The sequence below is a fragment of the Cebidichthys violaceus genome, unplaced genomic scaffold, assembly GCF_023349555.1.
Source record: "Cebidichthys violaceus isolate CVI_PGR_0920_01 unplaced genomic scaffold, fCebVio1.0.p SCAF_41, whole genome shotgun sequence".
NCBI lineage: Eukaryota > Metazoa > Chordata > Actinopteri > Perciformes > Stichaeidae > Cebidichthys > Cebidichthys violaceus.
Window position 1 is genome coordinate 1,297,994 of NW_027176606.1, and position 19,320 is coordinate 1,317,313.

General features: G+C 33.7%; 1 protein-coding gene across 1 annotated transcript; it reads right to left on the reverse strand.

The window, feature by feature from the left end:
- Window positions 1-20: 20 nt before the first annotated feature.
- On the reverse strand, window positions 21-19,152 carry si:cabz01074946.1 (CD48 antigen). The gene is made up of 5 exons (XM_068728219.1): window positions 19,076-19,152; window positions 2,698-2,907; window positions 2,505-2,615; window positions 1,992-2,261; window positions 21-1,868 (listed from the first exon to the last, which is right to left on the reverse strand). Exons 1-5 carry the CDS (start codon window positions 19,110-19,112, stop codon window positions 1,699-1,701), a joined length of 798 nt encoding a protein of 265 aa, XP_068584320.1. The 5' UTR covers window positions 19,113-19,152; the 3' UTR covers window positions 21-1,698.
- Between the last annotated feature and the right edge of the window lie 168 nt (window positions 19,153-19,320).

Genomic DNA, 19,320 nt, shown 5'->3' on the forward strand with positions numbered 1-19,320 from the left:
GAAATGAGACACCGATGCCATACATGAATAAGCATTTATCAAAATTGTCAGATTGGATTGGATAGACTTTAATCTCCCAGAGGGGAGACAATAGTCAACACAACAGATACACACCGTACAATAGATCAACAAATGAAATACATAAAACAGCAGATTTTTGACAATTTTTGACATGTTTTGCCAACTAACAGAAATAACTTTTATCAACTGTAACTGTACTATTTGGTAAAAAAAACATTTGGTTTATTTATATAAATTCATGCGCCTATTTTAGCATAACAGAAACAGTTACTCTTCCACATCAATGTATTTACAATACTTCAGTCAAAATGGTCCATACCATTGGACAGTAACAACAACAAACAGTGAGATGAAACAATGTCTCAAAAGCGCATTAAGTACAAAAAGTAATAGTATAACAATAATTCTAATACATTTTATTTGTATAGTTACAAGGTGCTCAAAGGCTTTTCATGGTAAAAACAGAAACAATAAAAGCAATTACAATATAAACAAAAGAGATGACATAACATACACATAACACTGCTTTTTTTGAAAGGTGTGTACAAAGGTGCTTGTATACTAATGCAGAAACATTGAAATGAATGATCAAATACCAGGACTACAGCACCTCCCAATTACAAAAGTTAAAAAGTGTTTTTACAAAAATAAAAAGTTCCCATTTGTAATGGAGTGAGACCTCTGCTCGCAGGAGGCCGCGGACCTCTCGCTCTTTCGTTGTTGTTTGAGCAACGAAGTCACGCTAAGAAAAATCAGCTGGATCCAGCTTACAATGAAAAAGTATTTATAATTCACAAATGCTAAAAAGACAATTACAAACTGAATTACACTGTCGACAGTAAGGAATCGCGAAACCGAGTTCAAAGACTCTCCCCCCCTACTGGCCTACAAACGCTAGTTCACAGTAAAGAGGATCGACAAGAACTGAACAACATCTCTCCGAACAATGTTTTTATACCCAAAAGTCAGTAGTTTACTTTCAAAAGTCCATTATCAGCTTTGTGATTGGCTGGAATCTGATTGTCTCCTCCTGTCCTCGGACAATGCTCTCCATTGGTCTAAGTGATCCGCATAATATCTGAATAGTGTCCTCTGGTCCGACCTGTCCTCCTCCTCATAAAACTGCGTTTACCCGACCCCCATGTTTTCTTAGGGCTGTCTTCCTCTACAGCTCTGTTTGATCAATACATCTCCTTCCCCCACTGTTAACACCCCACATTCCTGAAGTCAGCTCACCAAACTCATCACATTATCATACAGTTGTTTTCGGATCTGAAAAGCCCGTCTCAAAGGTCTCTCTCTTTCCCTCAAAACATTCAGTAACTGTATTTTATAGTTTGATACATAGAATGATTATACTTTTATGATTTAACACTTTTCCAAACAAACATGTTATAACATTATATCCACCACTAGGAGTGATTATTAAACACACTAACATTGCTTTTTAACTTTAAATTCTTCACACATTTGACAGGATAATAAAATAGAAAACGCAAAAACAAGTCGTGAGAACCAGAGAAAAAATACTCCATATCCATATCCATATCCATAACAGCAGTACAACAAAAGTGTAACCACTATCATTGTGAGTCTTTCAGTGCGTCTGTGTTGGATCTCTGGATTTTTTAAACTGTTTCCATTAGATTGTACAGGTGTTTTCCTGACCTAAATACATTAATTTATTTCATTATTTTTTTTTCTTCTCACTGCTGCAAAAGCATACGTTACTACTGCTGTCACAATAATTCCCACGATGCCTCCGAGCATAAACATGATCCCATATCTTTCCCTAAACCAAGGATCTTGCTGTGGATGCAGCGGAGGTTGAGGCTCAGGCTTCTCACCTGAAACATGAGAGAGGCAACAACATAATTAAGAAAAAACATCTAGACTGGGTTTCTCAGAACCACATTGGCATGCATCATATTGTACCATGTTTTCCTCATTTAAGTCCATTGTGACCTTACCATCACACTTAGAAGTGATAACGCTTGAGGCCTTCTCCGTGTTCTTGCAGGAGGTGCAGGTTAATTCAACTTGGTTCTGGGTGGCGTTGAGAAACGCAAAAAGAACTGCGGAGTTGCCGTCAGGATTAGTCAAGTTGTAGACGGTCCCACTCGGAGGCATTCCCTGCCAGGACAATTGGACGCCTTCATCCGCCGAGTAGCATTGCAGCCACCTGCGGCAGCCTCCATTTTCAGACGCAAAGGTCAGAATGGTCGGTTTCTGGAGGCGTTCTGCGGAGGGTTTAAATTGGAATTGGAATTGTTGATCAGACAAAATAGTAAAAGTGGACTGTTCAGCGCCATGATGCTTGAGACGCTAACATTTAGTAATGAGATATTCGTCAGAAACACGCTGAACCTGCTGAGAAAAGCCAACCTACCTAACTGTGAAAACACAAGATGACAATATTTAAAATTTTTATAAAAGGCTCACAAAACCTAAAAACATGTGTCAGTCTTGAAAGTCACACTTACGTTTCACTATGACTGTAGCCTTGTTCTCGCTGGACTGTTCTTTATTATTGATGAGGTCTACAGTGTATTCCATGGCATCCTTTGGGGTCAAATTATAGATCATCAGGTCACCTAATGAGTTAAAAAAACATGGAGGAGACTCGCCAAGACAGAAATACAGTAAGCTTTCCTAGGAGATAGATTTGTCTCTTACCTGTAGAGATGTTGAGGCCGAGTCTCCCTTTATACTGAGCGACTCGATCGATGTTCGTCCTCTTGATAAGATAGGTGGCAATCCAAGTGTTGTTGGAGAATATCGACCACTTGATTGAGGAAAGTGTCCATGATGGGTCGGCTCCTGAGAGCAAGGTGACGTTGTCCCCGAGGTACCCAGAGACTTCCCTGAGAGATCTAACGGGTGCCACTGTGAAAACAATTTAGAGAAGATTCCGTTTTTTTAACAATAAAAAAACAGCAAGTTATTTACGGTAGTTTGATTGATTGGGTAGTACTGTTTGCCTTGTTCTCAGAATTTGTTAAAAGTTAATTGATGATTGATGGAAGGTTGTTAGGGTTAATGATTTCAACTCAGATGTGGATGTTTTCATCAGGATTGCAGACTTCTTGCATATTGTTCTTATATATAATACACTGTTATATTTTGAAATGCTATGGTATGACTTAATTATACTTTTTTCAACAGACTATACTATGATTTATTTGTGATTATTTTCTAAGATTATTTACTAAGAGTTTCGATATAACATACTATGAAGTTCAATTACCTTTTTCGACATGATATACTATGACTTTTTTCTACGTACTGTACAATACATTTTTTATGACATTTTTGACATTCTACTCTGACTATGAATACATTTTTTCACAAGTCAAAAAATCATAGAAAAGTCAAAGTTTTCGGGATACTATACTATGGCTTTTTAATGACTTTATTATGACTTTTTTCCACATACTATACATACTATTTTTTTATTTTTTCGACATGCTATACTATGACTTTTTTAATTTTTTCGACATGCCATGCTATGACTTTTTTTACTTTTTTTTCGACATGCTATACTATGACTTTTTTTGACATGCCATACTATGACTTTTTTTCGACATGCCATACTATGACTTTGTTTTTACTTTTTTTCGACATGCTGTACGATGACTTTTTTATGACTTTTTTGACATGCTATACTATGACTTTTTTCGACATGCTATACTATGCCTTTTTTTTGACATGCTATACTATGACTTTTTTGACATGCTACACTATGACTTTTTTTCGACATGCTATACTATGCCTTTTTTTGACATGCTATACTATGACTTTTTATGACTTTTTTCGACATGCTATACTATGACTTTTTCATGACTTTCTTTGACATGCTATACTAAGACTTTTTTAAGACTTTTTTGACATGCTATACTATGACTTTTTATGACTTGCTATACTATGACTTTTTTTCGACATGCAATACAATTAATTTTTTTCCTTTTTTCAACATGCTATACAATTAATTTTTTCCTTTTTTTCGACATGCTATACAATTACTTTTTTTTCCTTTTTTTCGACATGCTATACTATGACTTTTTATGACATCCTATACTATGACTTTTTTTCGACATGCTATACTATGACTTTTTATGACTTTTTTCGACATGCTATACTATGACTTTTTATGACTTTTTTCGACATGCTATACTATGACTTTTTATGACTTTTTTCGACATGCTATACGATGACTTTCATGACTTTCTTTGACATGCTATACTTTGCCTTTTTTATGACTTTTTCGACATGCTATACTATGACTTTTTATGACATGCTATACTATGACTTTTTTCGACATGCTATACTATGCCTTTTTTATGACTTTTTTGACATGCTATACTATGACTTTTTATGACATGCTATACTATGACTTTTTTCGACATGCTATACTATGACTTTTTATGACTTTTTTGACATGCTATACTATGACTTTTTCATGACTTTCTTTGACATGCTATACTATGACTTTTTATGACTTGCTATGCTATGACTTTTTTTCGACATGCTATACAATGAATTTTTTTTCCTTTTTTCAACATGCTATACAATGAATTTTTTCCTTTTTTTTGACATGCTATACAATTACTTTTTTTTCCTTTTTTTGACATGCCATACCATGACGTTTTTATGACTTTTTCGACATGCTATACTATGACTTTTTATGACATGCTATACTATGACTTTTTTTCGACATGCTATACTTTGACTTTTTATGACTTTTTTCGACATGCTATACTATGACTTTTTATGACTTTTTTCGACATGCTATACTATGACTTTTTATGACATGCTATACTATGACTTTTTTTCGACATGCTATACTTTGACTTTTTATGACTTTTTTCGACATGCTATACTATGACTTTTTATGACTTTTTTCGACATGCTATACTATGACTTTTTCATGACTTTCTTTGACATGCTATACTATGCCTTTTTTATGACTTTTTCGACATGCTATACTATGACTTTTTATGACATGCTATACTATGACTTTTTATGACTTTCGACATGCTATACTATGACTTTGTATGACATGCTATACTATGACTTTTTTTTTTTACTTTTTTTCGACTTACTATACTATGACTTTTTTTTGCTTTTTTTTCGACATGCTATACTATGACTTTTTTTGACTTTTTTCGACATGTTATACTGAGCAGTGACTGTGGCTAACTGGAGAGCAGCGCTAACTTTCAATTGGATGGTTGGCGGTTTGGTTCCCGGGCTGCTAAATGACTGTAATTTAGTGATAATTTTCGACATGCTATACTATGACTTTTTATGACTTTCGACATGCTATAATATGACTTTGTATGACATGCTATACTATGACTTTTTTTGGACATGCTATACTATGACTTTTTTTTTAACTTTTTTTCGACATGCTATACTATGACTTTTTTTTGCTTTTTTTCGACATGCTATACTATGACTTTTTTAAAACTTTTTTTTGACTTGCTATACTATGACTTTTTATGACTTTTTTCGACATGTTTTAACGAGCAGTGACCGTGGCTACCTGGAGAACAGGGCTACCTTTCAATCAGATGGTTGGTGGTTTGATTCCTAAGCTGCTAAATGACTGTAATGTAGTGATATTTTTCGCAACACTATGACTTTTTATGACTTTCGACATGCTATACTATGACTTTGTATGACATGCTATACTATGACTTTTTTTTGCTTTTTTTGACATGTTATACTGAGCAGTGACTGGCTAACTGGAGAGCAGGGCTACCTTTCAATCGGATGGTTGGTGGTTCAGTTCCCGGGCTGCAAAATGACTGTAATATAATGATATCTTTCGACATGCTATACTATGACTTTGTATGACATGCTATACTATGACTTTGTATGACATGCTATACTATGACTTTTTTTCGACATGCTATACTATGACTTTTTTTTCAACATACTATACAGAGCAGTGGAGAGCAGGGCCATCTTTCAATCAGAGGGTTGGCGGTTCGATCTCCTTCTCCGCTTGTCTCCTGTCAATGTGTCCTTCAGCAAGACATGCTATACTATGACCTTTTTTCGACAGGCTAAACTATGACTGTTTTTCACTTTTTTCAACATGCTATACTATGACCGTTTTTCACTTTTTTCGACAGGCTAAACTATGACTGTTTTCGACATAATATACTATGACTGTTTTTTTGACTATTTTCGACATGCTGTACTATGACGGTTTTTCACTTTTTTCGACATGCTATACTATGACTGTTTTCGACAGGCTAAACTATGACTGTTTTCGACATAATATATTATGACTGTCTTTTGACTTTTTTTGACATGCTATACTATGACCGTTTTTCAATTTTTCAACATGCTATACTATGACCGTTAGTCATTTTTTTCGACAGGCTAAACTATGACCGTTTTAATGATTTTTTTGACTTGCTATACTATGACTTTTTATGACTATTTTTGGCATTTTAAACCAAGCAGTGACCGTGGCTAAGTGGAGAGCAGGGCTAACTTTCAATCAGATGGTTGGTGGTTCAATTCTCGGTCTGCTAAATGACTAATGTAATGATATTTTTCGACATGCTAAACTATGACTTTTTTGACAGGTTACGACTGTTTTCGACAGGCTATAATATGACTGTTTTTGACATTATATACTATGACTGTTTTTTGACTTTTTTCGACATATTACACTATGACCGTTTTTCACTTTTTTCGACATGCTATACTATGACCGTTTTTCAATTTTTTCGACATGCTATACTATGACCGTTTTCGAAAGGCTAAACTATGACTGTTTTCGATATAATATACTATGACTGTTTTTTTGACTTTTTTCGACATGCTATACTATGACCGTTCTTTATTTTTTTTGACAGGCTATACTATGACCGTTTTCGAAAGGCTAAAATATGACTGTTTTTGACATAATATACTATCACTGTTTTTTGACTTTTTTCAACATGCTATACTATGACCGTTTTTCACTTTTTTCGTCAGGCTATACTATGACTGTTTTCGATATAATATACTATGACTGTTTTTTTGACTTTTTTCGACATGCTATACTATGACCGTTCTTAATTTTTTTTGACAGGCTATACTATGACCGTTTTCGAAAGGCTAAAATATGACTGTTTTTGACATAATATACTATGACTGTTTTTTTACTTTTTTTGACATGCTATATTATGACAGGTTTTCACTTTTTTCGACAGGCTACACTATGACCGTTTTTTTATTTTTCCGACATGCTATACTATGACCGTTTTTCACTTTTTTCGACAAGCTAAGCTATGACTGTTTTCGACAAGCTATACTATGACTGTTTTCGACTTAATATACTATGACTGTTTTTTGACTTTTTTCGACATGCTATACTATGACCGTTTTTCACTTTTTTCGACATGCTATACTATGACTGTTTTCGTCAGGCTATACTATGACTGTTTTCGACACGCTATACTATGACCGTTTTTCACTTTTTTCGACAGGCTATACTATGACTGTTTTTGACAGGCTATACTATGACTTTTTATAGACATACTATGCCAGTGGTTCTCAACTGGTGTCCATGGCTAAGTGGAGAGCAGTGCTGCCTTACAATCAAAGGGTCGTAGGTTCAATCCCAGGCTTCTACTTTGCTACTCTAATGTCAATGTGTCCTTCAGCAAGACGATTAACCCCAAAATACTATTAATATGACTTTTTTTAGACAAACTATACTATGACTGTTTTCGACATGCTATACTATGACCGTTTTTCACTTTTTTCGACAGGCTATACTATGACATTTTATAGATATACTATGCCAGTGGCTTTCAACTGGTGTCTATGGTGAAGTGGAGAGCAGGGCTGCCCTTCAATCAAATGGTCGTAGGTTCAATCCCTGGTTCCTGCTCTGCTACTCCGATGTCAATGTGTCCTTCAGCAAGAAAATTAACCCCAAAATACTATTGATATGACTTTTTTTAGACAAACTATACTATGACTGTTTTCGACATGCTATACTATGACCGTTTTTCACTTTATTCGACAGGCTATACTATCACTGTTTTCGACAGGCTATACTATGACTGTTTTTGACATTATATACTATGACTGTTTTTGACATAATATACTATGACTGTTTTTGACATAATATTCTTTGACTGTTTTTTTATTTTTTTTGACATGCTATACTATGACCGTTTTTCAATTTTTTCGACATGCTATACTATGACCGTTTTTCACTTTTTTCGACAGGCTATACTATGACTGTTTTTGACAGGCTATACTATGAGTGTTTTTGACATAATATTCTATGACTGTTTTTTGACTTTTTTCGACATGCTATACTATGACCGTTTTTCACTTTTTTCGACATGCTATACTATGACTGTTTTCGTCAGGCTATACTATGACTGTTTTCGACATAATATACTATGACTGTTTTTTGACTTTTTTCGACATGCTATACTATGACCGTTTTTAAATTTTTTTGACATTCTATGCTATGACCGTTTTTCACTTTTTTCGTCAGGCTATACTATGACTGTTGTTCACTTTTTTCGACAGGCTATACTATTACCATTTTCGACATGCTAAACTATGACTGTTTTAGACATAATATAGTATGACTGTTTTTTGACTTTTTTCGACATGCTATACTATGACCGTTTTTCACTTCTTTCGACAGGCTATACTATGACCGTTTTCGAATGGCTAAACTATGACTGTTTTTGAAATAATATATTATGACAGTTTTTTGACTTTTTTTGACATGCTATACTATGACCGTTTTTAAATTTTTTTGACACGCTGTACTGTCACCGTTTTTCACTTTTTTCGACAGGCTAAACTATTACTGTTTTCGACATAATATACGATGACTGTTTTTTGACTTTTTTCGACATGTTATACTATGACCGTTTTTCACTTTTTTCGACAGGCTATACTATGACTGTTTTTGACAGGCTATACTATGACTGTTTTCGACATAATATACTATGACTGTTTTTTGACTTTTTTCGACATGCTATACTATGACCGTTTTTGACAGGCTAAACTATGACTGTTTTTGACATAATATACTATGACTGTTTTTTTACTTTTTTTGAAATGCTATGTTATGACTGTTTTTCACTTTTTTCGACAGGCTATACTATGACTGTTTTTGACAGGCTATACTATGACTTTTTATAGACATACTATGCAAGTGGTTCTCAACTGGTGTCCATGGCTAAGTGGAGAGCAGTGCTGCCTTACAATCAAAGGGTCAAAGGTTCAATCCCAGGCTTCTACTTTGCTACTCTAATGTCAATGTGTCCTTCAGCAAGACGATTAACCCCAAAATACTATTAATATGACTTTTTTTAGACAAACTATACTATGACTGTTTTCGACATGCTATACTATGACTGTTTTCGACATGCTATACTATGACCGTTTTTCACTTTATTCGACAGGCTATACTATGACTGTTTTTGACAGGCTATACTATGACTTTTTATAGACATACTATGCCAGTGGTTCTCAATTGGTGTCCATGGCTAAGTGGAGAGCAGTGCTGCCTTACAATCAAAGGGTCGTTGGTTCAATCCCAGGCTTCTACTTTGCTACTCTAATGTCAATGTGTCCTTCAGCAAGACGATTAACCCCAAAATACTATTAATATGACTTTTTTTAGACAAACTATACTATGACTGTTTTCGACACGCTATACTATGACCGTTTTTCACTTTTTTCGACAGGCTATACTATGACTGTTTTTGACAGGCTATACTATGACTTTTTATAGACATACTATGCCAGTGGTTCTCAACTGGTGTCCATGGCTAAGTGGAGAGCAGTGCTGCCTTACAATCAAAGGGTCGTAGGTTCAATCCCAGGCTTCTACTTTGCTACTCTAATGTCAATGTGTCCTTCAGCAAGACGATTAACCCCAAAATACTATTAATATGACTTTTTTTAGACAAACTATACTATGACTGTTTTCGACATGCTATACTATGACTGTGTTTTGACTTTTTTCAACAGGCTATACTATGACATTTTATAGATATACTATGCCAGTGGCTTTCAACTGGTGTCTATGGTGAAGTGGAGAGCAGGGCTGCCCTTCAATCAAATGGTCGTAGGTTCAATCCCTGGTTCCTGCTCTGCTACTCCGATGTCAATGTGTCCTTCAGCAAGAAAATTAACCCCAAAATACTATTAATATGACTTTTTTTAGACAAACTATACTATGACTGTTTTCGACATGCTATACTATGACCGTTTTTCACTTTATTCGACAGGCTATACTATCACTGTTTTCGACAGGCTATACTATGACTGTTTTTGACATTATATACTATGACTGTTTTTGACATAATATACTATGACTGTTTTTGACATAATATTCTTTGACTGTTTTTTTATTTTTTTTGACATGCTATACTATGACCGTTTTTCAATTTTTTCGACATGCTATACTATGACCGTTTTTCACTTTTTTCGACAGGCTATACTATGACTGTTTTTGACAGGCTATACTATGAGTGTTTTTGACATAATATTCTATGACTGTTTTTTGACTTTTTTCGACATGCTATACTATGACCGTTTTTCACTTTTTTCGACATGCTATACTATGACTGTTTTCGTCAGGCTATACTATGACTGTTTTCGACATAATATACTATGACTGTTTTTTGACTTTTTTCGACATGCTATACTATGACCGTTTTTAAATTTTTTTGACATTCTATGCTATGACCGTTTTTCACTTTTTTCGTCAGGCTATACTATGACTGTTGTTCACTTTTTTCGACAGGCTATACTATTACCATTTTCGACATGCTAAACTATGACTGTTTTAGACATAATATAGTATGACTGTTTTTTGACTTTTTTCGACATGCTATACTATGACCGTTTTTCACTTCTTTCGACAGGCTATACTATGACCGTTTTCGAATGGCTAAACTATAACTGTTTTTGAAATAATATATTATGACAGTTTTTTGACTTTTTTTGACATGCTATACTATGACCGTTTTTAAATTTTTTTGACATGCTGTACTGTCACCGTTTTTCACTTTTTTCAACAGGCTAAACTATGACTGTTTTCGACATAATATACGATGACTGTTTTTTGACTTTTTTCGACATGTTATACTATGACCGTTTTTCACTTTTTTCGACAGGCTATACTATGACTGTTTTCGACATAATATACTATGACTGTTTTTTGACTTTTTTCGACATGCTATACTATGACCGTTTTTGACAGGCTAAACTATGACTGTTTTTGACATAATATACTATGACTGTTTTTTGACTTTTTTTGAAATGCTATGTTATGACTGTTTTTCACTTTTTTCGACAGGCTATACTATGACTGTTTTTGACAGGCTATACTATGACTTTTTATAGACATACTATGCAAGTGGTTCTCAACTGGTGTCCATGGCTAAGTGGAGAGCAGTGCTGCCTTACAATCAAAGGGTCGAAGGTTCAATCCCAGGCTTCTACTTTGCTACTCTAATGTCAATGTGTCCTTCAGCAAGACGATTAACCCCAAAATACTATTAATATGACTTTTTTTAGACAAACTATACTATGACTGTTTTCGACATGCTATACTATGACTGTTTTCGACATGCTATACTATGACCGTTTTTCACTTTATTCGACAGGCTATACTATGACTGTTTTTGACAGGCTATACTATGACTTTTTATAGACATACTATGCCAGTGGTTCTCAATTGGTGTCCATGGCTAAGTGGAGAGCAGTGCTGCCTTACAATCAAAGGGTCGTTGGTTCAATCCCAGGCTTCTACTTTGCTACTCTAATGTCAATGTGTCCTTCAGCAAGACGATTAACCCCAAAATACTATTAATACGACTTTTTCTAGACAAACTATACTATGACTGTTTTCGACATGCTATACGATGACCGTTTTTCACTTTATTCGACAGGCTATACTATAACTGTTTTCGACATATTATACTATGACTATTTTTTTACTTTTTTTGACATGCTATACTATGACCGTTTTTCCAATTTTTCGACAGGCTATACTATGACTGTTTTCGACAGGCTATACTATGACTGTTTTTGACATAATATACTATGACTGTTTTTTAAATTTTTTCGATATGCTATACTATGACCGTTTTTCACTTTTTTCGACAGGCTATACTATGACCGTTTTTCACTTTTTTTGACATGCTATACTATGAATGTTTTCGACAGGCTATACGATGACTGTTTTCGACATAATATGCCATGACTTTTTTTAGAGGTTTTTCGACATGCTATACTATGACTGTTTTTCAATTTTTTCAACATGCTATACTATGATCGTTTTTCACTTTTTTCTACAGGCTATACTATGACTGTTTTCGACAGGCAATACTATGACTGTTTTCGACATAATATACTATGACTATTTTTTGACTTTTTTCGACATGCTATACTATGACTGTTTTTCAATTTTTTCAACATGCTATACTGTGATCGTTTTTCACTTTTTTCGACAGGCTATACTATGACTGTTTTCGACAGGCTATACTAGGACTGTTTTCGACATAATATTCAATGACTGTTTTTTGACTTTTTTCGACATGCTATACTATGACCGTTTTTCAATTTTTTTGACATGCTATACTATGACCGTTTTTCACTTTTTTTGACAGGCTATACTATGACTGTTTTCGACAGGCAATACTATGACTGTTTTCGACATAATATGCCATGACTTTTTTTTTATTTTTTCGACATGCTATACTATGACCGTTTTTCACTTTTTTCAACAGGCTATACTATGACTGTTTTCGACAGGCAATACTATGACTGTTTTTGACATAATATGCCATGACTTTTTTTAGAGGTTTTTTGACATGCTATACTATGACTGTTTTTCAATTTTTTCAAAATGCCATACTATGACCGTTTTTCACTTTTTTCGACAGGCTATACTAGGACTGTTTTCGACAGGCTATACTATGACCGTTTTTAAATTTTTTCGACATGCTATACTATGACCGTTTTTCACTTTTTTTGACACGCAATACTATGTCTGTTTTCGACATAATATGCCATGACTTTTTTTTTAGTTTTTTCGACATGCTATACTATGACCGTTTTTCACTTTTTTCGACAGGCTATACTATGACTGTTTTCGACAGGCAATACTATGACTGTTTTCGACATAATATGCTATGACTTTTTTTTTTTTTTTTTCGACATGCTATAATATGACCGTTTTTCACTTTTTTCGACAGGCTAAACTATGACTGTTTTCGACAGGCAACACTATGACTGTTTTCGATATAATATGCCATGACTTTTTTTCGAGGTTTTTCGACATGCTATACTATGACTGTTTTTCAATTTTTTCAACATGCTATACTATGATCGTTTTTCACTTTTTTCGACAGGCTATACTATGACTGTTTTTGACAGGCTATACTATGACTGTTTTTGACATAATATTCAATGACTGTTTTTTGACTTTTTTCGACATGCTATACTATGACCGTTTTTCAATTTTTTTGACATGCTATACTATGACCGTTTTTCACTTTTTTTGACAGGCTATACTATGACTGTTTTCGACAGGCAATACTATGACTGTTTTCGACATAATATGCCATGACTTTTTTTCGAGGTTTTTCGACATGCTATACTATGACTGTTTTTCAATTTTTTCAACATGCTATACTATGATCGTTTTTCACTTTTTTCGACAGGCTATACTATGACTGTTTTTGACAGGCTATACTATGACTGTTTTTGACATAATATTCAATGACTGTTTTTTGACTTTTTTCGACATGCTATACTATGACCGTTTTTCAATTTTTTTGACATGCTATACTATGACCGTTTTTCACTTTTTTTGACAGGCTATACTATGACTGTTTTCGACAGGCAATACTATGACTGTTTTCGACATAATATGCCATGACTTTTTTTGAATTTTTTCGACATGCTATACTATGACCGTTTTTCACTTTTTTCGACAGGCTATACTATGACTGTTTTCGACAGGCAATACTATGACTGTTTTCGACATAATATACTATGACTATTTTTTGACTTTTTTCGACATGCTATACTATGACCTTTTTTCAATTTTTTCGACATGCTATACTATGACCGTTTTTCACTTTTTTGACAGGCTATACTATTACTGTTTTCGACAGTCAATACTAGGACTGTTTTCGACATAATATGCTATGACCGTTTTTCAATTTTTTCGACATGCTATACCATGACCGTTTTTCTCTTTTTTCAACAGGCTATACTATGACTGTTTTCGACAGGCAATACTATGACTGTTTTCGACATAATATACTATGACTATTTTTTGACTTTTTTCGACATGCTATACTATGACCTTTTTTCAATTTTTTCGACATGCTATACTATGACCGTTTTTCACTTTTTTGACAGGCTATACTATTACTGTTTTCGACAGTCAATACTAGGACTGTTTTCGACATAATATGCTATGACCGTTTTTCAATTTTTTCGACATGCTATACCATGACCGTTTTTCTCTTTTTTCAACAGGCTATACTATGACTGTTTTCGACAGGCAATACTATGACTGTTTTTGACATAATATGCCATGACTGTTTTTCAATTTTTTCGACATGCTATACTATGACCGTTTTTCACTTTTTTCTACAGGCTATACTATGACTGTTTTCGACAGGCAATGCTATGACTGTTTTCGACATAATATACTATGACTATTTTTTGACTTTTTTCGACATGCTATACTATGACCGTTTTTCAATTTTTTTGACATGCTATACTATGACCGTTTTTTCAATTTTTTCGACAGGCTAAACTATGACTGTTTTCGACAGGCAATACTATGACTGTTTTCGACATAATATGCCATGACTTTTTTTTTGTTTTTTTACATGCTATACTATGACCGTTTTTCAATTTTTTCGACATGCTATACTATGACCGTTTTTCTCTTTTTTCGACAGGCTATACTATGACTGTTTTCGACAGGCAATACTATGACTGTTTTCGACATAATATGCCATGACTTTTTTTAGAGGTTTTTTGACATGCTATACTATAACTGTTTTTCAATTTTTTCAACATGCTATACTGTGATCGTTTTTCACTTTTTTCGACAGGCTATACTATGACTGTTTTCGACAGGCTATACTATAACTGTTTTTGACATAATATTCAATGACCGTTTTTTGACTGTTTTCGACATGCTATACTATGACCGTTTTTCAATTTTTTTGACATGCTATACAATGACCGTTTTTCACTTTTTTTGACAGGCTATACTATGACTGTTTTCGACAGGCAATACTATGACTGTTTTCGACATAATATGACATGACTGTTTTTAAATTTTTTCGACATGCTATACTATGACCGTTTTTCACTTTTTTGACAGGCTATACTATGACTGTTTTCGACAGGCAATACTAGGACTGTTTTCGACATAATATACTATGACTGTTTTTTGACTTTTTTCGACATGCTATACTATGACCGTTTTTCAATTTTTTCAACATGCTATAATATGACCGTTTTTCACTTTTTTCGACAGGCTAAACTATGACTGTTTTCGACATGCTATACTATGACTGTTTTTCAATTTTTTCAACATGCTATAATATGATCGTTTTTCACTTTTTTCGACAGGCTATACTATGACTGTTTTCAACAGGCAACACTATGACTGTTTTCGACATAATATGCCATGACTTTTTTCTTTGTTTTTTTGACATGCTATGCTATGACCGTTTTTCAATTTTTTTGACATGCTATACTATGAAAGTTTTTCTCTTTTTTTGACATGCTATACTATGACTGTTTTCGACATAATATGCCATGAATTTTTTTGAATTTTTGCAACATGCTATACTATGACCGTTTTTCACTTTTTTCAACAGGCTATACTATGACTGTTTTCGACAGGCTATACTATGACTGTTTTTGACATAATATTCAATGACTGTTTTTTGACTTTTTTCGACATGCTATACTATGACTGTTTTTCAATTTTTTCAACATGCTATACTATGTTCGTTTTTCACTTTTTTTGACAGGCTATACTATGACTGTTTTCGACAGGCAATACTATGACTGTTTTCGACATAATATGCCATGACTTTTTTTCAATTTTTTCGACATGCTATACTATAACTGTTTTTAAATTTTTTTGACATGCTATACTATGACCGTTTTTCACTTTTTTCAACAGGCTATACTATGACTGTTTTCGACAGGCAATACTATGACTGTTTTTGACATAATATACTATGACTATTTTTTGACTTTTTTCGACATGCTATACTATGACCGTTTTTCACTTTTTTGACAGGCTATACTATTACTGTTTTCGACAGGCAATACTAGGACTGTTTTCGACATAATATGCCATGAATTTTTTTTTTGTTTTTTCGACATGCTATACTATGACTGTTTTTCAATTTTTTCAACATGCTATAATATGACTGTTTTTCACTTTTTCCGAACTAAACTATAACTGTTTTTGACAGTCTATACTATGACTGTTTTTGACATAATATTCTATGACTGTTTTTTGACTTTTTTCGACAGGCTATACTATGACTGTTTTCGACAGGCTATACTATGACTGTTTTCGACATAATATGCCATGACTTTTTTTGAATTTTTTCGACATGCTATGCTATGACCGTTTTTCACTTTTTTCGACAGACTATACTATGACTGTTTTCGACAGGCAATACTATGACTGTTTTCGACATAATATGCTATGACTTTTTTTTTAGTTTTTTCGACATGCTATACTATGACCGTTTTTTTACTTTTTTCGACAGGCTAAACTATGACTGTTTTCGACATAATATACTATGACTGTTTTTTGACTTTTTTCGACATGCTATACTATGACCGTTTTTAAATTTTTTCAACAGGCTATACTATGACCGTTTTCGACAGGCTAAACTATGACTCTTTTAGACATAATATACTATGACTGTTTTTTGACATGCTATGTTATGACCGTTTTTCACTTTTTTCAACCTGCTATACTATGACCGTTTTTCACTTTTTTTGACAGGCTATACTATGACCGTTTTTCACTTTTTTTGACAGGCTATACTATGACTGTTTTCGACATAATATACTGTGACTGTTTTTTGACTTTTTTCGACATGCTATACTATGACCGTTTTTAAATTTTTTCAACAGGCTATACTATGACTGTTTTCGACAGGCTATACTATGACTGTTTTTGACATAATATTCTATGACTGTTTTTTGACTTTTTTCGACATGCTATACTATGACCGTTTTTCAATTTTTTTGACATGCTATACTATGACCGTTTTTCACTTTTTTCGACAGGCTATACTATGACTGTTTTCGACATAATATACTATGACTATTTTTTGACTTTTTTTGACATGCTATACTATGACTGTTTTTCAATTTTTCAACATGCTATAATATGACCGTTTTTCACTTTTTTTGACAGGCTAAACTATGATTTTTTTTTGACATGCTATAATATGACTTTCTTTTGACTTTTTTTCGACATGCTATACTATGACTTTTTTATGACTTTTTTTTGACAACATTGTTTTAACGGCCGACACGCCCCCTTATTGTTCTTAAATTATGTGATTGGACGCTGCAGCTGATAGGATCGATGACGTTTATGAATTTTTGACATACACTTTGACTTTTTCCGACATGCTATACTATGACTTTTTTATGACTTTTTTCTACATGCTATACTAAAACCTCTTTGTAATTTTTTTCGACATGCCATTTGTCGAAAAAAGTCATATAAAAGTCACAGTATAACATCAAAAAATGTTCATAGTACAGCATGTCGAAAATAGTCATAAAAAGTCATAGTATAGTATGTCGAAAAGTCATAGTATAATAATTTGAAAAAAGTGAAAAAGTCACAAAAAGTCACAGTATAGTATTTCGAAAAAAGTCATTAAAAAGTCATAGTTTAGCATGTCCATGATTTTTTTTCAACATAATATACTTTGACTTGTTTCATGATATTTTCTGACGTACAATACTATTTGTTTTTTACATACATTACTATTACCTTTTTGATATACTGTACTGTGACTTGTAGTGACATATTTTGACTTCTTATGATCATTTATATAATCATATATAATATATATATATATATCATATATCTGACCCTCTTATTGAAAGACAGCCTTGCTTTCCACTTAGCCACGGTCACTATAATACAACTTTTGACTTTTTCATTCTTAGCACATTTTTTATGGCATATAAACTTTTTTTTCCTGAAGATTTTATGGTATACTACACTTTGACTTTCTAAATAACTGTTTGTGTGACATTTTATGACTATTTATTTATTGATGATATAGATACCAGGGGTTCTCAAAGTTTTCATGACTGATTGCCAATTTAGGGAGTCAGGACATGATTCAGGGTCACACAGGAGAAGTGGACACAAAACCAAATGTCTTTTCTATTTCACTTCCACATGGAATTGTGGAGTTTCCACTGAAATGTCTAACTTAGTGACAGAACGTAATTCCCATGAAACTCACAAGGTGCCACTAGTTACCATGCAACACGTAGGTTTCTGAGCAGTTGAATGGAGTTTGATGGAGTTGCACTATATATTAAACTGAAATGGACCGCAGATGATTCAAACATTTTCAGCAATGTCTGTTTAAAAATGTCAAGTAATAGTTGTCTCAGGGTGGACCAACCGCTAGACCAACTTTGCCATTTGATAAGACAAGTACAAACTGTATCATTTGGACATTTTTCAGGATAGAGTAGATGTAAATACAGTATACATAAAACAGTATATATACTATTAATGTACACTCAAAACTTTCAGCATGTGTAAGTTCATTTCGAAGATGACAAATAGACTTTGTGAGTTCCGCTATTTATATACTTCCTGTTTGTTGCTGCGTGCCCATAGACGTGACTTATTCTGTTCTCAATTGTCATTTAGAATATTGATATATACTTTTTTTTAATTTCATTAAGGCGCTGGAGCTCAATGATATTTTCAGAAAATGAAAACAGGACGTACCTTGGAGGAATAGAATGAGGAGGACTTGACGTTTCATTGTTACTGAGTTGCAACACACAGACACGGAGCACAATGACTCTTGACGCCACCTCTTTTTATTCTTCCCATGACAGCCACGTGCTGCATTGACATTTCAACACACTTATTAAAAAAACCCAATTTGGGCAAGAAATGCCATTTTAAGTTTCATGATCATGCATCGTCTTCCAAGAGCGATGAAATATTTTGGTTTGGGTGATCAATTC